Below are 15,358 nucleotides of genomic sequence, written 5' to 3' on the forward strand. Positions count from 1 at the left end.
GGCCAGGACCAGGGGCATTGTGCCTCTTTCCAGTTCTCCTCACATGCAAGACCACAGCAATCACCCATGAATTACCAGCTTCCAGACTGCTAGTTTAAAACTGCAGTATTTTTATGTCAAAACATCATTAAAAAAAGTGCCATTCAAGGTTTTTCCCACATCAGTGTTTTTCTGAGAACTCATTTCCTTACACAGTAACTACAGCTCTTCCCCAAGAGAAACAAAGAYAAATCAGACCTTGGCCAGCAAACGGCTCTAGCAGGGGCTGTGGCTGCCTGAGCCAGAACAAGGAACTGCACTACACAGCTCAGCCCACAGCCCCCACAGCCCAGCAGCAAAGAAAACAATAAAAAAATAAAAATCCATTTCACCATTCCCTCCTCATGAGGAGTATTTTACCAGAAAAGCTTTTACAACCATGTAACAAGACAGGCAAGCACAAGGATTCAGGCACATCAATGACACAAACTCTGGAACTTGGATAGCAAGGACAGAGCAAACCCACAAAATCCTGTCCCATGGCCCACAGGACATCAATTTGTTCTGCAGTGTGCAGCTATCTGATAAAGGCTCACAGAAGGACAACAGCTGTCAGAAGGCCACATGTCCCACTGCTATCCCTTTACCACCTCTGTGCTCAGCCCTGAGAGAGAGAGGAAAAGCTGACAGAAAAGCAGCAAGACAGAGATCACAAACAACAAAAACAAAGAGATTTCTTATAGCATCAGAAATCTGATTCTTCTAGCTGGATCAAAATGACCAAGGGAAGAGCTTAATAGATGCAGCACCTGAGCAAAAGGAAGGTCCTGGCAGCACACACAGGCAGCTCCATCAGAGGTTAATTGACATGAGTCTTTAGCAGGGACACATCATTAACAGATCCATAYGTTTGACTCTAATGGGATTTCTGGGCCTTGCTGTCTAATGCCTTTTATATAAGAAATAATTCAACTGTCCTGCTTTCACTACTTTTTTTTCCTTAAAGCAAAGGCAGCACAAGAAGTAATGAAAGATGGGATTTTGCTGCCAGTCAAACGCAGTTTCCAACTCAAGCATCTCCTCGTCACTTAGTGCCTATCTGAAAAGCCACAGGCTCAAGAGCTTTCTGGTGTGCTCAAGGTCTGCACAGGAAAACATCTGAGAACTGCACAMAGGAAAATGGAGGAAAGGTTCAAAGGAAAATCACTTTCACACTCAAGATGCGGATGGTTAAGGGAGCTAACACAGACAGGGATRCTGCTGAGTTTTCAGCCAGTTTTCAGCAGCAAAGAGGCAGGGAGCAATCTGAGTGCCTAAGCCTGACCTAAAAGCAGTGSACAAGCTGCTCTGCCAAGCAAGGTGTGCTCAGCTTTGTGCTGGTTTTGGCTGGGGCAGTTACATGGGATGGAGCCCTGCTTTCCTGGAGATGGCTGAACACCTGCCAGCCCATGTGAAGTGGGAATTAATTCCTTGKTTTACTCTGGTTGCACGTGGCTTTTGCTTTGCCCATTAACCAGCATTTATCTCCATCCCAGGTTTTCTCCCTTTTACTCTCCCGATTCCCTCCCCAGTCCCGTTGGTGAGGGAGGGAGTGAGTGAGTTGCCAGCTGGAGTTAAACCACAAGTTTTCATCCCTTGATCGTGCAGAAATGACCAAAAGGCTGGACAAATGCTGTAAATGAAATAAAGGAAGAGTCCCTGAATACAAGTTAGGYTAGTAATAATATACAAAGGGAAAAACGTAATGAAGAACTCCTCTTCTGGAATTAGTTCATTGTAGACAAAAATTTAAGAAATCTGCAGGAACTACAGAAATGCCTCAGGTGGGAACAYTCTTGAGCACACTTGTACTCCAAGTGCCAGGAAGAGGCAGCAAATTCCCATGTGATATGCCTGCATAGTCCAAGGCAAACCCCTGCCACCTCTGCTTAGCAAAGGAATTCCCATCTACACCATCCAGATTTTTGGAAGACAAAGACAATAAATCAGACTCTTAAAGCAAATTCTGTTTATTCTGTTTTTGTCTTGTGTTGCTAACAAATCTTTACCCCAACCTAGGAAAAATACCAGGTAGAAAATATGTCCCCTTTTTCCCTCCCTCTCCACCAGACACTTTTTGTTTCTTAAATAAAAGCATCAAAATTTCAAGCATGAGAGACTTTTCTTTCCATACATTTCTGTAATAAAATTAACTCTGTTGTTGATATAAAATGCAGCAGCCAAGAYAGAGGATCTGCTATGTTATTCCAAGGCAATTAGTACCCAGAATGCTCAGTTTGTCTGCAAACATAATAAGAAAATACTTAGCACTTATGCAGCATTTTTATCCATGAATCTCAAAGTGTTTTACAAAAGCTGAAAATATGGTTTTGGCCTCATTTRCAGAGAAGAAAAACACCAGCTGGAGTAGGAAGAGATTTGCCCCCAGCCTYAGAATTCAATAGCAGAAGAACAGATCTCTGGTTTCTCAGCCCCAAGTCCAACATTCTGCGCAAACTCTCTGCTTCACACAGGGCACCCTGAATTTGGCAAAAGCCCTGACTACAGAAATGCTAAAATTTGTATTTTTGCCACTGAAAAAAGCCTAAATGGAGATCTGACAGCTACTTTAGTAATCACTGACCTCCCGAGGCTGTGACACCAAGGAGTATACACAATCTCAGATGGAGYTGCTGAAAACCTGGGGGGTGAAAAAAAAGAAGTCTCATACTGAAGTGTGAACAGCTGTGAGAGTGGTGCAGAGGGAGGTAAACCCATGATCTACAGTGTGCAAACGATTCTCCACTTGGAGCTTTAATTGAATGTTTGAGGAACAGATCACAGGATAAAACCCTAAAACCTTGACAAATAGTGTTATTAGACRAGAGGAACCTGCAGCTAAAGCACTGACACCTCCTCTGTTAGCAGTCTCCTGACCCGCCAGCGCTCCTGACAGCCCTGAGACACCAMCAGTGCAAACAGCAGGAAAAGAGCAGTGAAAGCAATGGCTTCCCTAGAAATATGTTTAGCAAGGCCAGGAGAGAAGTACCGTGAGGCAGAGAGAAAAGGCTGATTCAAGGACCCCAGGACACCTTTAATTCTGAGGTCCACCATTCATGCCATGAGCAGGCACYGCCACCCACGCAGTTCCTCTCCTCTGCATCACCAGCAAAATGAATGCATGACTCCAACACTCCTCTTCACAGGCACGTGGCCACAACACATCACCCACAGCTCATTTTGGTCCAAACAAGACACCCACAGGGTCCTTTAACATAGAGGGTCTCCTGTGTATTAGCACCAATTTTCTAATGCCCCTGCTGTAACCCCTACAGGAATGGGACAAGAACAGGCTCCAGCTTCTGATGGAGCACACCGTGATGCTGGGATGGCTGTGCTGCCTGGCAGCACACAGTCATTAACCAGCCCCTGTGTGAAAACCCCTAAATGCTGGCCTAGAACCAAAAACTCCATTTTTAAAAGAGAAGGTCATGCCAGCATCCTCACCAGCCCACGGTGGCAGGTAATTACACCAGGAGCTTAATTTATCAGCAGCACAAACACTGCCATGGTCCAGCCAACACTGACACACTGGCCAGCTGTGCTCTGAAGCCTGGAAACAGCGTTTGGGTTCTCACAGAGAACAGTGTATCAGAGAGAGGTAAGCAACCTAAGTCAACAAGTTCATCTCCAAACTGCCCACCCGCAGCACTGAACATGAATTCACATCTCCACCTTCCTTCCTGGGCAAACCCTACTAATTTTCCATGCTGCTACTCCCAACACGCAGGAGAGTGCCAGCAGCTTGGTCTCCCCTCTTCTCAGCAGCAGAACCTGCAGGTGGCCATGAGGATTCACCCCATGCTGGAGAAAAGTCCTGACATGACCAAGGAGCTGCTGTTGCTCCCCAGACCCTTTCCAGACACCCAYCTTCCTTCTGCACCCCCCTCCTCATGCATTACAGACACAACCAGCTGCCCTGGCTTGCTGGTGTAACACCACCTCTCAATTAGGAGTTTTTACAATACTAAGGCACAAAGATTAAGTGACTTGCATAAGAGTCAGGAATACACCTCATGTCTTCCAACTGTAGTGATTTCTCACAGCTTTTTTCCTGACCCCTTGCATATTAAAATGACGTGAGTAGATTGTGTGGATGAGAGCAGGATCTCAYTTCCCTAGCAATTCTGAAGGTACAAACAGGGGTAGCTGGATCCAAGCCCTCCCCATGGCTCCCATCCCTTCTCCTGTGACAGGCCATTTGTCCAACAAGGTAGGAGAGCACCAGTGCAGAAGGGAGCGCTCCACAAGTGTGACACAAAGCTCTATCTCTGCCATCCTAAGATGTACAGCAGGATAGAAAACAGACATGCCTCTGGGAAACCAGGAAAGGAACCTCAGCTATGCTTTGTCCATCAACAGGGACAGGGAAGGACAGCAGCACTTAATGCAGCAGGATCTCCACAGTACAAACAGGGTCAGAAGAAACATCCACCCCCATAACTGGCGTGGGTCAGCTTTCCACAACTGAGGCTGAGGGCCCTGCGAGATGCCACCGGTAGGAGCTCCCAGGTGAGGCTTCTTGCCACGAGCSATGGTTTGGTTTCCCAGAAGGTCTGAGTGTCTGGCTTTGCTGTGGCAGAGGCACAGAGCCAAGGAGAGCAGCCCCAAGCCCCTCTAGGTGCAGCTGTGCCTCATGTGGAAGTTGACCACGTACTCGGCGTTGGTGCGCTGCACCGAGATGGCRAAGGGCTCGAAGGGGTGGAAGGTGAAGGCGACCAGGCGGCGCACGGTGTGATTGATGGGGCGCCCCAGGAGTCCCGCCTGGATCTCAAACTTCAGCAGGCCAGAATCACGAGCGTAAAATCTGAAAGGAAGAGAAAGTCAATTATGGCTGTTCCCGACTGTTAACTTTGCCATCTGGGCTCCTTGCACACAGAGACAAGCGCCTCGTTCAAGCTCTGGTGCTCCCTGAGGGGCAGAAGCTCCTCAGCTGGGTGTCTGGCTCTTGGCTTAGCAGGAAAGTCCCTCTCGGGGCAGTGGTTTTCCACTGTCTAGAAAAAACATCATTTTATTATTAGCAGTGAGAGAATTCTGCCTGTCATTTTGATGGACAAAGCTGACTTCACAAGGAGTCAGTTTGGTTCAGATCCCACCTGTGCTGGCTCTCCATCCTCTCTCAATGCATGCTGCTCCCCTCAATCTCTAAGACAGACCCACTGTACAGAACTGAGCTCACCTGCCTTATCAATGGCCTTCACTGAGTGTCAGGCCACCCTTTCCTCCCCCTGTGCTGCCAGGGAAGGCTTTACACTGCTGTCCTTGGCCTGCTACATCCCTGTTCAGTCAAGGAAATCAATCCAATCCTGCTCAAGGGTGCCATGTTGTGCTGTACACATCAATCATGGCTTTGCAGTTCCTTTTAATTTCCATGAAAAAAACATTAACAAGATAGGCTGGGCAGGAGGTACCGGGTAGATTGGATTCAATGATCACAGCAAGGACAGAGGTCAAGGAAAACCTTATGTCTTTCTGCTGTCTGTGGGTCAAGCTCATGTGCATCTCCAAAGAGCTCCAGCACAGAGGGAACATGTCAGGGGGATGAGGCAAACAGCACTGAAGAGACAGGTGAGTCTAGGGAAGCTCTTTGCTACTTGAACCTTCTCTGCACGCTGTGTATAACTGACATAAGCCCAGGTARCACCACAGTCCTTTGCTGCTGTCAGAACACAGGACTGTCTGCAACGATCCCACCCTCGCCAAGACTTTGGAGGAGGKTTCTGGAAGTTTCTGGATGTGGTACCTTCCCCAAGCAGCTGGGCTCCAACTCAAGTCCTCACCATGAAGCTGTCTCTGTTTGTTAGACCATTTTCATTAGACCTCTTCCAGCTCCAGGCACAGAACTGCCATTATGCCTCCCAGCTGTTTCCTTTTCCACCAACACTTAGTGGATGTGGGTATTTTGCATTTTCCTCTGATTTTAACTCAAAGAATGCTTTTAATGTCGGAGCACATCTCCCCCCCGCCAGCAATGCGATGCACTCAGCTCTCAGCCTGGAAGAACGGCTGATGACAGATACCAGCGATGCTGTTTCAGGAGCAGACATACTCCACATTTTAACAACACAGCCTATTGAGAACCTCATGTTCTTCCTGGAGGGCCACTCTCCTCTCCCTTCCTCTGAATCAAAGTGCCAGCCAGCCCTGCCTGAAAATTGCACACAAGAACCCAGCAAGAGAGTCACAATCTTGGTATTTGGCTTTTAAAAAAGCCCTTTCCCTCCTACACAAGGCTGGGTATGCAGAGGGTCATTCTTTAAATAAAGCACAGTCCCCGTCTGTTCTTCTCTCCCCCAATTCACAACAATTTACTACTCAAGATGAAGCTCCCTGTAATCTTAAAGATGTGCTCAGTTTGGTATTTTTAAATGTATTTTTAAAAGTGCTCTGCAATCAGAGGCCATTTCCATGGGCTCTCATTCTGGGGATAAATTAGGCACTGTAATATAAAATTGTATGTCAACAGAAACAGCAAGACCAGCCTTTCAAACCGTAGGAAAATGGAAGATTTATCTGCAGACCAATTCTTTGGTTAAATGGCTCCTTATTAGCCGTCTAGATGGATTTTAGAGACCCCCTGCTACAGGCAGAGCTGTGTTAGAGCCTCTTCCTCACAAGTGCCATCATTTCACCCACTGAATATCTCTTCAAGTCTCCTGAAAAGAAACTGGAAGGCGGTAGTGATGGGGRACCTAAAGTCCTTCCCACCTGAGGGCAAACAGCCACTGGTCTCTTAAGGAGGCAGAAATGAGAATTGAACCTTCTGGGATGCAGAAAAGCACCAAGGGTTAAAAGGACACAGAGCAMAGAAATATTGAATTGATGTGGAAAAAGTCTGGAAGCTTTCCTAGCTCACACATCATGCCAGGAAACTGCACACAGATTATAACACCCTTAGCTGCTGAAGGGTTTTCCATTCCAGACAATTACGGGACTTACATTACAAATCCTGTGGTCCCTCATTTCCAAGCCCTCTAACCACAACAGGCAGCTGGCATTATTTTATTAATCCCTTTGTTTTGCGTGTGAGAACCACAGCAGCACTATTTCAGCTACTGGATGGTTAAGGTTAGYGCCTCATCCTCTGCTTACTTTCCAAAAACCAGGAGCCCCACTGCTCYGAGGCTCTATTCAAGTCCTAATTGACTCTGCACAGCTTTGAGCTTTAAAAGCTCTGGCTCTGAAACGCCGGTTTGCTCAGGGGAGGGAGGGAAGGTGGCACTTGGCTTTGTTTACTACAAAGACTCAACCACAGCAAATGACTGCAGTTCTGCTGCCTTTTGTCGGCGGGAGCCGGGCGCAGGTTGGAGCTGGCAGACAACTGCCACCCTGCAAGTTTTCCCAACGTCAAGCATGACAAGGGGGAAAAGGGCAGGCTTTCTTTGCAGATAACGTGGAAACTGGAGATCAAACCAAATCATACAGGCAGAAGAATCAATTAAATATACATAATTTGGGAATTGAGAGCGCAGGAATAATCAGAAGTTCCCCGCCACCTGAGTCAGGGCCAGGGGAGATATGAAACCACTTTTTGAGAATGCATTGATGAAAATAAAGTTGGGAAGCAATCCAGAATGATCTCCCTAGGCTGCCTGAGCCCCCAACATGTGTGCAGTCACTAAACAAAGCACTCAGGCACTGAAGGCTCTCTTTGTTTTCACAGCATAGGTTTGCTGCTGCAGTACTGTGAGCAGAAAGACTCTTCTGCCTGGATAACTCCGACTCTTTCAGCCTGTAAAGCCAGAGATGTCGGATTTTTAACCACTACCTCTTGCAGCCATGGCTGCAGCCAACAAAAAGAAACAAATAGTCCTGATGTTTCTTCAAGAAGCACTGCAAACCTCCTTATTCCCAAGCTCAGATCTATTTCTTCTGCCAGCACTGGAGACTCAGACAGAAAAGGCACAGAATGGCCCTGACACCTGGCTACAATTCCTGCTACAGACAGAGATTTCCTACAGATCACAGAGAGAAGGGAGTATGAAAAGGAGTACAGCTCCCAGGGTGAGAACAGTAAACAAAGGAAGTCTGAAAACAGCTCAGTCAATACCACAAGCTTTCTGAGTAACACCTAGCCCATATACTATTTTATTCAMAGGACAAACCAGACAATCCTTGCCAACTAAACCCACATGCTCAGAAAGGATCYTTCCAGCATAGGAAAGCAGACATCAGAGCTGTATCACTCTGCAACCCAAACACAACGGCAGCACTGCAAGAAGAGGAGGAGGAACAAGACCATTCATATGGAAAAGGCTGAGGCTTCACCATCCAAACCTTCCTCCAGCTCAGCGAGGAAACATGAAGAGCCCTCCCACACATCCACATTACTGTAAAGGAGAGAGGCCAAGTTTTGTGGGATTGCTGAAATAAATCTCCTGGTGAAAGGATTTCCTAAGAGAAAGGCCTCCCTTTTCTGCACACATGACACCTCATGGCAGAGGTGATTCASAGTGACTCCTTGCACTCTCCCCTCACATACAGATCCCTGACTTGTCCCATACCTTATAGGGTGATCACCGCAGGTCTTGGGCCGCTCCATGACTGACACCCACTTGTCATCGTAGCTGAAAAGGGACAGGTCGAGGTAGGGGCTGCCACTGTAGGACTGGGCACTGATGGGGAGCTGYCCCAGCAGCCGCCGCACGGCCTCCGTGTGCCCTCCGTACTTGGCGTTCACAATCGTGTCCTTGAACCTGCAGCAAACCAAGAGACACCTTTTGTTCACAGAGACCACAGGTGAACAGCACAGCTTAAACAAACTAAAGCAGGAAAACTGTCAGGGAAAGAAAACAGCAGCAGAGTAAGAGCTAAAATAGCTCATTTCCAAAGATGTAKCACAGTGATTCAAGCATCAGCCAGTTCTGCTGACCTTTTTATCCTCCCTCATCATTACTGTTTCACTCAGAAAGTCCAAAGTGACAGGAGAAGAAGAATGTGCCTGCCCACAAGGTCTGGACCCAGCTGCTCTGCAGTACAGGAAATGAACAGGATCAGAAACAGGGAGAGATGGATTAGCAGCTTATCAGTCAATCCAAGTTTTACCATGAAGCCTGGAAACAGTGGGAGCAAAAGCCAAGGGCCTTTCACAGTAACAGTTGAGCCCTTAATGTTGACTTGAGAATCCTCCTCTCTCAGCCACTATGTTTTAAATGCACCTTAGATGAAGAAAAACCTTGATGAGAAGCATAAAGCTCTCCAGAAACTACAGTGAGYTGAAAGTTCTTCCTGGTGGGGTGATTAACACAGACTGAATTTCTCTTTCYAAGTAAAATTTGTAACTTTACATGTGCAAGAACAGTCAGATCAGCTGCAGGGACGTCATAAAATAAGGAGGRTAAACACTCAGCCAAAAGCCAGCTCACTGTGCATTATGCTCTATGGTACTCTGCTGTGGAAGTTACAACACTCCTGTTACAGGCCCTTGTAGCAAGGGGATGAAAAGACTCTCCTTTCTACTTCAACAAAAGGCAGGAGTTGTTCTTCGTGAGTCTTTGGTGAGTTCTCTCATTCTCTCTTCCATTAAGCATTATGGATTTCCTGACAGGCAGCTCTAGAAAGTTACAGACATACTCAACTCCATCACACTTATGTGACATCAACCTACAGTCAACAGTGAATGCCAAGTACTTTGGATGATATGAAACAAGTCACTGGAAGAACAAAACACCCTGAGTCACAAACAATTATTCCAAGAGAAATAACACACTCTGCCWCATTAAAACCACATCTGACTGTTACAGTATATTCTAGAAACCCAGGTTATTTTGGTATTTTGCTCAGCTTTCACAATAGCTCTAAACAGATGAGTTTAGAGCTACCACAACTTGTTGAGAACACAAGCTAGTGACTGATGTTGAGGAAATGCTACAGAACAGAGTTTGGTACACACTAAATTGAGAGAACATCACTTRGCAAAATACACCTAACTAGATCATGCCAACATCTTGACAAATCATATCTTCAGGGACCAAAACCACAGGGCAGYAACACTTTAATAATCTCCAGAAGAGTTACTGCTCAAGGAGAGACGGAAACATCTTTGCCTCAAAATTCCTTTCCTTTCTTCCAACCACCAGTTTGCCACTGCTTAATATAAAATCAGATGCATCAGGCTGCAAGATGAACCAYGTACAATCCTGACCCTTGCACCAGCTGGCAAAGGGGACCAAAGGAACTGGTTTTCTCAGGGTTGGTATTTGATACTGGCCTTCAGCAGACGGGGGTGAGCGTGTGTCTATACGGAATAAAGCATGCTCCCAATGGCTCACCGGCGCTGGATCTGCCTCGCAAAGTTGTTGCTGGAAGCTGAGCAGGGGAACTGGACAGCCTCACTGTGCAGGGTGGCATTCCTGAAGAGGTCACAGAAGTTCTCAAACAGCTCCAGCAGCTCATCAGAGGTGTTCTCGAACACAGCAATGACCTCTGTGGTCACCATGTTGTACACGACGAAGAACGAGGGCTGAGGAGAGAGGCAGAGGTTAGCCAGGAGAGCACAGGTGGGGAAGCTGTCCCTTCCTTCTCCTGACATTACCCCACAAACTCCACCCAAATTTCTCCACAGCACAGGAGAACCCTACATCCTCACACTAATCCATTCTCCTGTTGGAATACCTAAACATGTACCAAACTGTCCACCTCTCAACTGTGACTAAGAAAATTTAATGGGCTTCCAATTTTTCAGCCTGAACTGGATGCAACAGGAGAGTTTTCTCTTATTCTCTTCAAATCCAAAACACCTTCTCAAGTGCCAAATCTAATTTTCATTCCTGCTGGCAAAATGATTTCAAATCCGGTGCTAGCTGACCATAAATTATTTTTACCTCTGCACAGATATATTATTTCCTTCTTCTCCTTAATATCTGCATCACACAGAGATGAGCCTTTTTAGTGTACTGTGCACTATATCATTGCCTACAAAAAGTTGTGCCCTCCAGGTACCCTGCCAACACAGAAATGAAAATCTGAAAGACATTAATGACTTCTTTTCAATGCTGACATTCTTGTGCAAGAAGGCCCTTGTATCATGCTGTGAATTGGCAATGGCAATGTTTCCTGGCACGAATGAGCGAGAAATTGGGAAAAAAGGTGACACTCTGTCAGCTCAGCTACATCAAAGGGCAATGAYATTCTCATTCCATTGGGAAAGGGCATATTTAATTCTTTATCATTAAAGTAGCTTGCTAGAGACAGGAGTGCTGGCACCCCAAAGTAAGAACCTGCCCCCACTTCAAAGGAAACTAATTCCAGTAGTAGAGACATGAATCTGATTAAATCTTCTGTCAACACAGGCAATTCCTAAATGTTTCACCTCCTGCTCCCAAACAATGCTCAGGGATGATGGCAGGCACTCTGCCCACCCCACCCACCTGCAAATATCACAAGGTTTGTTTGTTTTACAGCCCCAAAATAAACTGTGGYAATACAATCCAGCCCCCACACGTCCAAAGGAAGCACACTAGATGTGGTTACTCACTAGACTACTGCCTGAGGAAAGGGAAGCCCTTCTGAAATAAAGGGCTGGAGCAGAGAGAAAATAAGAGAAGACAGCAGAAGGGAAAACTACTTAAACCACTGAAGACTGCAGGGAGTATCCTCYAACCTTAAATAAAAAGCGTTATTTTGCCAGGTTAACAGAATCACATCTACAGGATGTCCCTGAGCAGGGAAATGTTCACTGCTTTTTGCAGCACCYGTAACATCACCAAAACATCATCACAGCATGGGAGGCAGCAGCTGAGTGCCACAAAAATCACACAGCAAGGCTGTGAAGACTATCAACACAAGCCTACAACAGCAACAAACCCCTAAGCTACGTATGCAGAGCACATTACKAAACATCTCAAAGGATCTGGTGCAGACTCAGACAAAAAAACACACAACCCACCATCATGAACAGTAACTCCTCAATCTTCTTGGCAGAGCTGCCAGAGAGGAAAGAGCAGCCTGAAATTGGATGAAACCTCGTGTTGTCTGACAGACAGAAGAAAAATGAGAACTACGGATATTTTGTGAGCCAAGTTTTATTCAGGAAGCCCTAAGACAACACCTACATTCAGACATTGAGAATGTGGAATTATCCACAYGTGGAATTATTCCACCAAAGCAGASAGCAGAGSTGARCCTGCCACAAACATTTCCATCAGGGTCAGGAGCTCATTCCAGACACCAGCARCAAGAAGAACTCTGCAGGCCACTTCCACAGAGCCTTAATATTTCTGAGACAGACACTCAGCTTTACACCAATGGGTAAAGTGGATTAGACTAAGCCTTACATATTTCCTTCCAAAGCAACTCCCCCAAATAAGCACTACTAAAGAGAAAAATAAAACAAACCAGAGTTATCTCCCAGGAAGAAATGGAGAAAGACAGCTCACTAAGAACTACTGTCTATTTCTTCTAGGATCTAAGTCCTGGATCTGGCAAAGATCTAGTGAAGTGTATGAGAGAAAGCAAATATATGGGGAGCAATCAGACTTACATGCTGCTCTGGAGATTTATAATAAAATTCTTGCTTAAAACTTTCAACAGAATAAAAACAAGCTGATTAAAGGAATAAAAACTAACTAAAAAATATCTCTTTGTTTCACAGGGCTCAAAACGTGACCAACCACTCTAAAAGCAGTGARAAGGGATGATCAACATGCGGGGTTRTGAAACAYCTGGAGGGACCCAGCGCTGACTGAGCTACATTTGCTCTAATTCCAATTCTTTGGTACTAAACTGAAAAGAGAAGCAATTGGCCCATTAGCCCGATCTAAAAGCTGCTACTCCAATTTGGAAAGATCATAAATACTACCTATTACTGAAGCTTGAAAGACTAAGTATGTAGGCAGAACAGAAACGGTAATTGTACTGGGAAAAATGAAGACTATTACATTTGAAAAACATGCTTGAAGATGCACGAGAAAAGGGAGAGACTACCTCTACAATTGAAATGGACTAAATAAAATATCAGCTAAAAATAAATTCAGTTGGGGATTTGGGGAAGAAAAGAGGATTGTACAGCATCTGTGAGAATGAAGAACAATTCCTGGAGAAAGGGGACTTGCTAACACATCCTATCTTACTCATTTTTCAGCTGAGAAGGAAGTGATGAAATCATGTAGCCAGAAGATACAGAAGTTACTCAGTATCAGAGGAATCAAACGTTCACAGAAGAATCAAGTACTGGGGATTGTAAACAACATTCAGAAGCTCAGTAAGAAAAAGCTCACAGCACTGTAGCGCTTGAGCACTTGCCCCAAATCAACGAGCAGTCTGAAGAGAGAGGCAGTGTYTGAGCAACCTGGTCTGGTGRACCCCTAGCAGGGAGGTTGGAATTAGATGAYATTTAAGATCCCTTCCAACCCAAACCATTCTGTGATTCCATACCTGGGAAGGATCCGTCACCCGCAGCGTGACCACRTCCTCACTAGTGTATTTGATAAACAGATGGTTCTCATCCAAGAGCTGCATCTTCCACATGCGGAGCTGCCTCAGCTGGTCAAAGTACTGGAAGAACCTTCTTTTTGCAATAGCACTTCCATCCTGCTCGGCCCTCCTCCACAGGTACACCAGCAGCCTGTGCTTCAGGGAGTTGATGAAGGGCTCCTTGTAGGGGTTGGCCATTCCCGTCTGGGTGTCCCTCTGCACCTCGGGGTACACAGCAGACAGGGTCAGCAGATCATCCTCGTAGCAGAAGCGGCCGATGGTCCTCACGTCGATGAACGTCCCCTCGGGCGTCACCTGGAACACGTGAATGGTCTGCTGCTGCACGGAGAGAATGGCCARGATGTTCTTGTACAGGTACAGCCCCTGGTTGTGAGACAGGATGACCTTGTCGCACTTGAAAGTCCGCGTGTCGCACAGCCTGCCCGTGTGCAGGTCTATGATGTGCAGGGAGTAGTCCTCGAGCGGGGAGCGGGGGTTGGGGGTCACGGACTCGCTGTTGCGGTACACCTCGAAGAAGGGAGGGTGTGGCTCCTCGGGCAGGTACGCAGCTGAACCCACAATCACGTAGCGACAGTCATCCGTGAACAGGCTGCACTCCCGGTTCAGGTGCTCCCCGTTGGAGGCCACGTTGGTGATGTGCAGCAGCACGAAGAAGCGCTCAAAGAGCCGCCCCCGGATGTTGACAGACCTCTGGTCGTTGCCGTTGGCCAGGATCTCCCCCTCGTAGCCCTGCAGGAGATCCTCGGCCGCCTGGCAGCCCTGGTACTCGTAGATCTCCAGCGAGGTCTGGTCGGAGGAGAAGGCGATGAAGTAGCGGCCGTCGGGGGAGAATTTACGCAGGAAGCAGGGCGGCTTCTCCACGTTGACCACGGTGAAGTTGGGGAAGACGTTCTGGTGGAAGACACGGACTTGGTGCCAGTGGGTGCCGGCCTTGCCCGAGCTGATCCGGCGGCGCTCCAGGCGGTGGATGACRTTCTGGTTCTGGATGCGCCGGGGCCTGATGGTGGGGGCTTCATGGTCCATGGTCAGAGCTCTACTTCATCTTCATYCTGCGGGGAGAGCACACGTGTCCTGGGATCACACAGACCCGGGTGGAACTCAGGGTACCGGGAGCCTGATCACACAGACCCACAGAACCCGAGGGAGTGGCTAAAAGGTACAGCCTTGGCTGCRGGAGAGGGGGAAATAACACGGGAGGACGCGGGGAGCTGGTGGAGAGACCGGGAGGAAGATCTGCAGTGGGAGGCACCAGGAAACAAGGGCAGTCCTGAGATACCTCCAGGGCAGGTATGCCTGCTGAGGAGAGAAGAAAACAGGGCACAGGGAGAGGAGAGAGGGAGCCAGGAGAAGGGGCAGGCAGAGGTGGACAGCAAAGGAATGGAGGGAGCCGCCATACATCGGGGAAGGAGTCCAGGCGGCCAGGGACAATGCAAATCTGACAAATAACAGGCACAGGGTACAGCCTGGAAAGAACAGAGGGAGGCGGGAGCGAGGCGGCACAGGAGGGGTCACCCGCGATACGTCCGGGCCCACCTGCCGAGAGGGAAGCGAGGAGCTCCGGTCCCCCGGGCTGAGGAACCGAGCTCCAGGGAAAACCGGGGGCAGCTGAGGGCCCGCCTGCCAAAGGTATCGGGGATCCCAGACACTCTCCCGCTGGCCTRAGGGGTGAGAGAACACGGGGTGGTCTTCGAGCCGGTTTAGGACAGGGGAGGTCGCGGCCGCGCTCACCGCTGGGGCCGCGCCGGGTCCCGCTCACGCCATGGCCGCCGCCATCTTTCCGCCACCGCACAGCGGCGAGAAGGCRGCACCGCACTTCCGCTTCCGGCCGGCGGAGCAGCGAGACGGGGCCTGCCGGGCCAGAGTGCCGCTGCGAGGAGGAGTGCGCCCCCTGGCGGCGGGAGGGAGC

The 15,358-nt window shown here is 48.0% G+C and overlaps 1 protein-coding gene across 2 annotated transcripts; it reads right to left on the reverse strand.

The window, feature by feature from the left end:
• Positions 1-1,978: 1,978 nt before the first annotated feature.
• On the reverse strand, positions 1,979-15,258 carry DET1 (DET1 partner of COP1 E3 ubiquitin ligase). Of its 2 annotated transcripts, none has more exons than XM_057365817.1 (5): positions 15,181-15,258; positions 13,393-14,501; positions 10,290-10,480; positions 8,523-8,714; positions 1,979-4,825 (listed from the first exon to the last, which is right to left on the reverse strand). In XM_057365817.1, the coding sequence occupies exons 2-5, from the start codon at positions 14,473-14,475 to the stop codon at positions 4,636-4,638; spliced, it is 1,656 nt and encodes a 551-aa protein (XP_057221800.1). In that variant the 5' UTR covers positions 14,476-14,501; positions 15,181-15,258; the 3' UTR covers positions 1,979-4,635. The 2 variants fall into 2 exon arrangements, with proteins under 2 accessions (XP_057221800.1, XP_057221801.1); XM_057365818.1 differs by lacking the exon at positions 15,181-15,258 and adding an exon at positions 14,986-15,158.
• Positions 15,259-15,358: the final 100 nt, after the last annotated feature.

Source organism: Malurus melanocephalus, unplaced genomic scaffold, assembly GCF_030028575.1.
Source record: "Malurus melanocephalus ecotype Western Australia unplaced genomic scaffold, MMel_1.1 scaffold_58, whole genome shotgun sequence".
Classification (NCBI taxonomy): domain Eukaryota; kingdom Metazoa; phylum Chordata; class Aves; order Passeriformes; family Maluridae; genus Malurus; species Malurus melanocephalus.